Source organism: Meriones unguiculatus, chromosome 14 (genome assembly GCF_030254825.1).
Source record: "Meriones unguiculatus strain TT.TT164.6M chromosome 14, Bangor_MerUng_6.1, whole genome shotgun sequence".
Classification (NCBI taxonomy): domain Eukaryota; kingdom Metazoa; phylum Chordata; class Mammalia; order Rodentia; family Muridae; genus Meriones; species Meriones unguiculatus.
This window is the reverse complement of record NC_083361.1, coordinates 3,515,247-3,523,276: the sequence shown is the minus strand read 5'-3', so window position 1 is coordinate 3,523,276 and position 8,030 is coordinate 3,515,247. Positions and strand designations below refer to the sequence as shown.

General features: G+C 50.2%; 1 protein-coding gene across 1 annotated transcript in view; it reads right to left on the bottom strand.

Moving 5' to 3' along the window:
- Positions 1-5,337: 5,337 nt before the first annotated feature.
- Positions 5,338-8,030, bottom strand: part of LOC110563270 (Fc gamma binding protein) — a 36,571-nt gene continuing 33,878 nt past the window's right edge. Inside the window, exons 17-19 of the mRNA XM_060366536.1 lie at positions 7,324-7,707; positions 5,597-5,868; positions 5,338-5,496 (exon numbers count right to left, since the gene is read on the bottom strand). Of these exons, the coding sequence (XP_060222519.1) occupies positions 5,487-5,496; positions 5,597-5,868; positions 7,324-7,707 (666 nt within the window). The 3' untranslated portion in view covers positions 5,338-5,486. The remainder of the gene's footprint in view (positions 5,497-5,596; positions 5,869-7,323; positions 7,708-8,030) is intronic.

Genomic DNA, 8,030 nt, shown 5'->3' with positions numbered 1-8,030 from the left:
GGCTGCCGTGACGGCAGACCAGCTGGCGGCCAGGAGGGATCCTTACGGTAAAAGCCCGTCGTAGACACTGACGATGCTTTTATCTTTACATTTAGTGATCACAGAGGCCCGTCGAGGGCGCTGGGTGCCCTCTCCCCCTCTCTGCCTTACTCTCACTGAACCTGGGGCTAAGCTGATGGCCAGGAAGCCTCCCATCTCAGCTCTGCCTCCCCAGGCTTGGGTTACAGGCACACAGGGAGCCACTTCAGGGTTTTTACACAGGTGCTAGGATTTGAACCCGGGTCTTCATGTTTGCCCAACAGGATTGCTTACCTGCTGAGACATCTCCCAAGCCCCCGTATTTCTAAGAAAAAAAGAGAATCAAAATCTTCATTGATAAATAGTTTACACGGTGTTGGTTTATACAGTTCAATGACTTAGTGTGGCGTATTCAGGAATTTTAGAGCCTTTTTTTTGAGAATTCAACATGTATGTGGTGTATTGTGCTCACAGTCACACTTTTAACCTTTTAATCTTCCAACTCCCATTGGCCCCTTTATTTCTCCCAATTAGCCCCCTCCTCCTTTCATGTCATCTGTCTGTCTGTCCATCCATCTACACACACACACACACACACACCCATCCATCCATGCATCCATCTCTCTGCCCACCCTCTACCTACCTACCCACCTACGGTGGATCTTATTTAGGTAGCCACAGCTGCCGCTGTGTGTTTGCGAGTCGGTGGTCACAACGTGTCTGGTTGTGAGGCTCTGATGCGCCTCACAGCATCACCCAGCTCGTAGAGTCTTTCCAGCTCTCTTCCCCAGCAGAGCCTGGGCCTCGGGGATGACGGAGATGCCTCGTTTAGGACTGAATGAACACTCAGCAGTCACTCACTCTCAGTGCTTTGACAAGTTATGAGTCTCTGAATTAGCTTTCGCTACTGCAAGTGGCTGCTTCTCCGTCCAGGGCTGAGAGTAGCACTGTTTTATGGGTTTAAGCCCCATTCTTAGATGTCCGCTTCACCCAAACATGGCGGCCCTGCCCCACCCACCTCTTCTGGGGCCTGTGATCTCGGCCGTGCGCTTTTGACAGGGTTTAGAGTACCAGGCGGGACTTCCTTCCTAGGGAGGAAGCCTTAGCTCCAATCAGAAAGCAGTTAGTTGCCCCTGAGCAGCCATGCCGATGCTGCAGCTGCTGGGCGCGGCTTGCCCGGTCAGCTGGGGTTGTAGAGGCAGGACCAGTTGGGTTAAACCGCTGACACCGGGAAGCTAGCCAGGGAGCTTCAGGTCTATGCTTGGTGTCCCTGTCCTGCAACCAAAGTGTGTGGTGCCCTCAGCAATATGATTTTACCATCTGCCTCCGGTGAACAACCCCAAGAAATGGTCTGTACTGTCTGGAGGGCTTTGACGACCCCCCTACAAAAGACTCACAGGGAGGTGTCTCGTGCTTGGCGCAAAGATTAAGCGTGCAAATGCTTTTAGTTTTTATTTTATTTTTAGTTTTAATGTTTTATAAATTATGTATTTTTAGATAGTTTCCTTATTTTTTCATGTCTCCTCAGTTTCAGTTAACTATCCCCCATACCCCCTCTGTTCCCCACCCCCTGGCCCATCCCCATCTAACCCTCCCATACCTCATAGCCCTCCCTCTTTCATGTCACATGTTTTCCTGCCCATATCCTTAGGCTCCCTTCCTCATCATGGTTCCTTTCTTGCTTCCTGACCTTTGCTGATTCTTATTACAGTTTGAGCACAGAACCTGAAAATTCGGATCTAAGGTTCACAAGTGAGAGAAAGCACGTGGCATCTGTCTTTCTGTGCTCCGGTTACCTCAGTGTGATAGTTTTCAATTCCATAAATTTGTATATGACAAAGTATGGTAATTTTAGTATATGTGGTCACTAATTTTATGTCAACTTGACACAAACTATAGAGAGCTGAGAGGAGGGAACTTTCACTCCCCATAAGTCAAGCCAGTAAGGTATTTAATTAATTAGTGGTTGATGGGGGATGGCTCAGCCCACTGTGGGTGGGGCCATCCCTGGGCTGCTGGTCCAGGGTTCTATAAGAAAGCAGGCTGAGCAAGCCATGGGGAGTGAGCCAGTGAGCAGCACCCTCCATGGCCTCCCTGTCAGCTCCTGCCTCCCGGTTCCTGCCGTGCTTGAGTTCCTGCCTCACTGCTTTGGATGGGGAACAGTGCTATGGAAGTGCTAGTAAAATAAGCCTTTCTCCCCAAGTTGCTTTTGGACTTGGTGTTTCATCCCAGCAATAAAAACTCTAACAAGACAGGATACATGTAACTTTCATGTTCTTATAAAACAGTAACTACGGAGATGGAATACGTGAATGTTTTTTCTGCTGTAATTCCTTAGCATATAAATATCAAGTTGGTGTATCTCTGGATTTTATTGTATTAGAAAGTTTTACTTTAAAAAAAAATTTTTTTGACAGGGTGTCACTATGCAGACCAGGCTGGCCTCAAACTCACAAAAATATACCTACTTCTGCCTCCCTAGTGTTGGGATTAAAGGTGAGTATTACCACGCCTGGCTACATCTGTTTTGTTTTGTTTTGTTTGTTTTTAGGGTGTCTCTGTGTAGCCCTGGCTGTCCTGGAATTCTGTAGACCAGGCTGGCCTAGAACTCACAGAGATCCACCTGCCTCTGCCTCCTAGGTGCTGGGATTCTTTTTTTTTTTAAATTAAAAAGTTAAATAAGGTCTGAACTTGGCAAGTAGTATGCAAAAGTTGGCTGGGTGGCTCTGCTTGTGAAGGTCTGAAGGGGTCACAGACAGCAGCTGAGATCTGGCGCATGTGGCCAGGTTGGGGCCCCTGTGGAGAGGTCACTGGCAAAGGGCAGCCTCAGTGGCAGTGGAGACCCAGGGGAGATGCCAAGACTGTGGCGTGTCCACCAAGGACGGCAGGTGCGGTACCAGCCCAAGCCTGAGCCAAGCGTGTGCTGAGGACACAGCCTCCCAACTGCGGTTTTGCTTTTGTTTTGTTTTGTTTTTCTCTTGGAGTAAGAAATTATGAAACTTGTTTTCCATATTTTAGGAGCCATGCTTTTGGTTTCTTTTTCTGTTTTTATTTTTATTTTTATTTTTTTTTTAGAATTTTAACCCCCTCCAGCCCCTCCCTTTCTTCCCAGCATGCCCCTTTTCAACTTCATTTCTTTTCTTCTTTTTCTTCATAACTCACTAAGTCCTATGGAGTCCTATGGCAGCCTATGGAGTGGGCCATGGCAAAACTACTCAAAACATAATGAGATTTTCCCTCTCTCAGAATCTGAACACCACCGATAGCGCCTCGGTGTGGAGTGGGGAGGGTCATCTACACCGTCCACGTCGGGACGCTGGCTTTGGCACAGTGCATGAGGAGCGTGACAGCAGGGCCGCGTCCAGGAGACGGCCTCCCCTCCCCCGCTCCTGCATTCTTCCTGCCTCCTGTGCTGTGATGTACTCAGCCTTGGTGGAGGTGGTGGGGTTGATGCAGGGCTGAGCATCTGATAAAGAGACCTTGGGCTTTTAGAGTACTGAAAAATTTCAAGACTTAGACGTTTGACTGTGTTTTAAATCGTGATATTAACACAGAATTTGGGGGACAAGGAATTGAATGGTTATGCTTAAAATGATGTGTTTGTCTGTCCAGTTGATAAGGGATGGGATGGCCCAGAAGAGCCCACTGTGGCTGGTGCCATTCCTAGGCAGGTGAGCCTTGGCTGAATAAGAAACCTGGCTAAGAATGAGCCTGCAAAGGAGCCAGCAAGTGCTCCTCCATTTTTTCTACTTCAATGTCTCCACTGAGTTTCTGAGTTCCCTCAAGAGTTGATTGTAACCTGTGAAATGAAATAAGTCCTTTCCTCTCCTAAACTGCTTTGGTCATGGTCTTTGACACAGCAACAGAATGAAGCTGGAACATGAGATTAGACCCTCAGTCTCCGGCTGCCTTCGCCCCACCTTTCTCTCTGCTTCCTGGCCAAGCAGGTGACTGTGAAAGCCGAGAGGCTGTGGTCCCACTGTTGTCACCAATCGATCGATCATTCTCCAAGTTATGTCTGCTTTCCCCAACATGCCCCCAAACTACAGTCCAGTCCAAATCTCAGCTGGGTGTATCCCATTTTCTGCGGATCACCTCCTATCTCCTCACCTTACTCCTGCGGATCACCTCCTATCTCCTCACCTTACTCCTGCGGATCACCTCCTATCTCCTTACCTTACTCCTCCTCGAGTGCCATTGTCCCAACCATGGATCCAATAACCTGCTCACCTCCTCATCACGCCCTTACCCGCTTGTGACGGCCCTGCCCCAACCACTATCAATCACACAGCTCCACTCAGCCTTAAACTGTAAAACCGACTCCCCTCTCCAACTACCCCACCAAACCGTCCTGAAAGTTGAGTGTAGAAGACTGGCTGCTTCATGATAATAATAAAATAAAACTTACATGTGCTATAGTCACCGTTGTACTGTTTCTTGGACCCATCCTAATCGCATCTTTCCCTCCGTCATTCCACCAGATCCTCAGTGAGGACTCGAACCATGCTGTCATCTTGGTCTGACCCTGAGCATGCTATAACATGAACTTACTGTGCTCTCCAAACCCTGTGTTCTCTGTGGTGGCTGGAAGGGGAATGCCCCCCCCCCCCCCCCCCGCCAGGGCAAGTATTTGTACACCTGGTTCCCAGCAGGTGGCGCTCCTGAGATTTGTCGGAGGAAGTGCCTCTCCAGGGTGGGTTCTGAGAGATGAGAGCTTAGCCTAGCTTCCTGGTTCCCCTCTGCTTCGGTTGGCAGTGTCATGTGGTCTCTCAGCTTGCTGCTCCAGCCACCTATCTCTGTGATTCTTCCCTTATTCTCCCCTGGAGCCATGAGCCCTCCAAAAAAGTCCTTTTGCTGTAAGTTGCTCTTGGTCATGGCGTTTCGTCACAACAAAAGGAAAGCAACCCATTTACTTTCCTAGCGCTATCTCTGCTCAGATCTTTCTGGCTGAGAAATTCCTACAGTAGTCCTAATTGTAAGCCCGTGAGAAAACACTAGCTTTCTATTTAGAGTTGACTTCACCAGGTCAGAGAGACATGGCAACACGCTGGCTTATAAACGGTTAGCCAGAGTCTGCTTGTCTTTCTCTGTCCACCTCTTCCCCCTTCCGGTCACTCACCACTTCATCCATCCGCTCCTCCAATCATGCTCTCTGTGACTCTCAACCTCCCCAGTGCCTCTCCCACTCTGCGCACCGGACTCTGCATCCGCTCACGCACCCACGCATGCAGACATTTGTCCTCTTCTCATAAAGACTCGGCGGCCATGTCTCCCACGGGGGAGAAACTGGGGAGACAGCAGGAGGCAGACACTCTGGCATGCAACTTGGGTCTCGATATTTACTCAGATTTGGCCTGAGTGGCTCAGCGGAGGGGAGGAACAGGGGAGGGACACCCAGGGCGTCCTTCAATCACGGTGACTTCTGGGAGGGCGCAGGTGTGGGCATCTTCATTGCCAGTCATGACTGATCAGCTGGAGCTGCAAAAGACACACACTTAGCACTTCCTCCTGTGGGCTAAGCAGCCACCCACCTCCTTCCCTGCTCCCCAAAAGTCTGGCTCCCTCTCTCCATCCTCACCATGAGGAGAAGTCCTGTGCTGTCCACTTCTCCACTGAAATCTTCTTCTGAAATCTACGCACATCATTTATCTGTTCCCCATCAAAGTTTCCACAGGCCCCACACAGCTTGGCTGCATGGTTCTCACTGACCATCACGTCCAGGTGCCCATCTTTTCCAAGCCACACCTGGACCCCAGCATTCTGTCTGACAAGCATGGATCCATCGGGCAGCCTCCTCACAGACACAGATGTCAACACCTTAGCTGGGAGGTCCACTCGGAGACCGTTCACCTGGTGCAGGGGGAGGGGAAGCGAAGAAGTGAGACTTGAGTGACAGGAGAGCTGAGGGGCCACCAAGCCACAGTCCTCATGCACAAAAGCGGTTCAAGCAAAGGGGCAGGTGCCGGAAGAGATGGGCCCTGGAGAGGAGGGGTACACGGGAGGGACGGACAGTGGGAAGACAGCTGGAGATGTGTGTCCATGCGCAGCTCACTGCTCTGCTTATGCACGCAGCAATGCAACTCCCAAATTAATTTACTAATATTTCCAGAATCTCTTTGTTTGGGATGTAAATTGCCAGGGGGTGGAGGATGGGTCACCGGACCCTTATAATATTCCGAAGTCAGGGGGAGTGCTCCTTGGATCTGGCAGATAAGTAAGCAATCCAGCAAATCGCAGCTCACTTAGCACATCCTGTTTGACACCTCTTTCCCCTTGCATTGTTTCTCCATATCCTCTCATTGTTATAATTCTCAGTAACCAGAACAACTATGTTCTGAGTTGATAGAGGGGATCATGGAGCCTGGAAATAGACTTGGAGATCCCAACACTTCATGTGATGCCAGCTTGGCCAAGCAGAGCATTCCACTCCCCAGACTAGAAGTAGGCAGGCAGTCCAAACTCCCTCAGTGAGACGCAGTTCTGGGACTTCTGTTGGATCAGTGTCTGTTGAGGGGGTCATGGTGGGGTAGGTGGTTCTTCCCTTCATGAAAAGAAAACTGTCTGAGAGTGAGGTTGAGAGCTGGGCGGTGATGGCACATGCCTTTGATCCCAGCACTCGGAAGGCGGAGGCAGGCAGATCTCTGTGAGTTCAAGGCCAGCCTGGTCTACAGAGCAAGTTCAGGGCTACACAGAGAAACCCTGTTTGGAAAAACAAAAACAAGAGTGAAGTTGAAAGCCAGGCACAAGGACTCTCCTCTTTAATTAATTCCAGAATTTATGAGGTAGAGACAGGTGGATTGTCTTAGTTCCAGACCAGTCTGATCTGACAGTGAGCTTCAGGATAGCCAATGTTATACAGATACATACACATATCCTGTTTCAAAACAAAACAAAACAAACAAAAACTGCATTGACTTCAGGGACAAGATTGAAACCTAAGGTGTAAACTCCCGACAGTGTATCTGAGTCCAGACACTTGGAGGGCTCGTCTCTGGGTTTCTCATTATGGAGGCAGTCCATTCAATTCCCCTAAGGCCATTTGTATTTGGTTTCCTGTCACTGCTAACCAGTGGAGTCTTGATTAAAACCAACAGCAAAGCTATCCTGTTACTTGAATGTAAAAACTCAGGCCAAGGAGAGGGACCCAGGCTGACATAGAGAGATGGGTACAAATCCAGAAAAAGTGCAGAGACCTGGATGAAGGAAACAGACTGCAGGACCACTGGGTAGCCAGGCTGTAGGACACCATGACAGGCAGAAGGAAAGCCCAGGGAAGTCGACCCTGCCCTCTGTGCCCGGGCTTACCCACACGCCGTTGCCTGGGGTCACAGTTATTATCCCATCCTGGAAGAAGATGTGGACCTCTCCCACGACCTTGTCATTGCCATGGCAAAGCTTGACATCAGCAACCACACGGTACCAGGGCACATCCATGTGGAGTCCCGGGCAGCGGGAAGAGAGCTCGTAGACCCCAGGGGAGCTGATGGCATTGCGAGCTCCATCGAAGGTAGTGAGGTTGGCGCCCACAGAGAGGGAGCAGAGACCTTTGGCTGGCCAACAATCCCGGACTCCTGCTTGGATCTCACAGACTCGGCCAGATGTGCAGCCAGCTGCATAGCATGTCAGGCTGGTACTTGGGGAGCAGTAACAGCGCTCACTGCAGTCTGAGTTCATCAGTGAGGAGTTCACCTGTTCACAGAACAAATGGTCTGCATCTGCACAGAGGGAGTGCACAGGAGTTCCCAGGAAGAAATGGCGTGTACCCCTCTCCCCAGGAGTCTCAGTGGCCCCAGACTGTGATTTGTAAATAAAATACAGCAGAAGCCAGACTGTGCGGGCTCATGTCTTGACTCAAGAGCCCTGACAAGTCCTCCTCACCACCTCTGTCTCAGCTTGTGCCCAGTTGCTGTGAGCACCAGCCTGGGCTAGGTGACTGAAGCACGAAATAGCACATGACAGACAGTGACCCCAGCTCAGGCTGCTTGCCTTGGCTTGCATAAGACTTGTTCTCC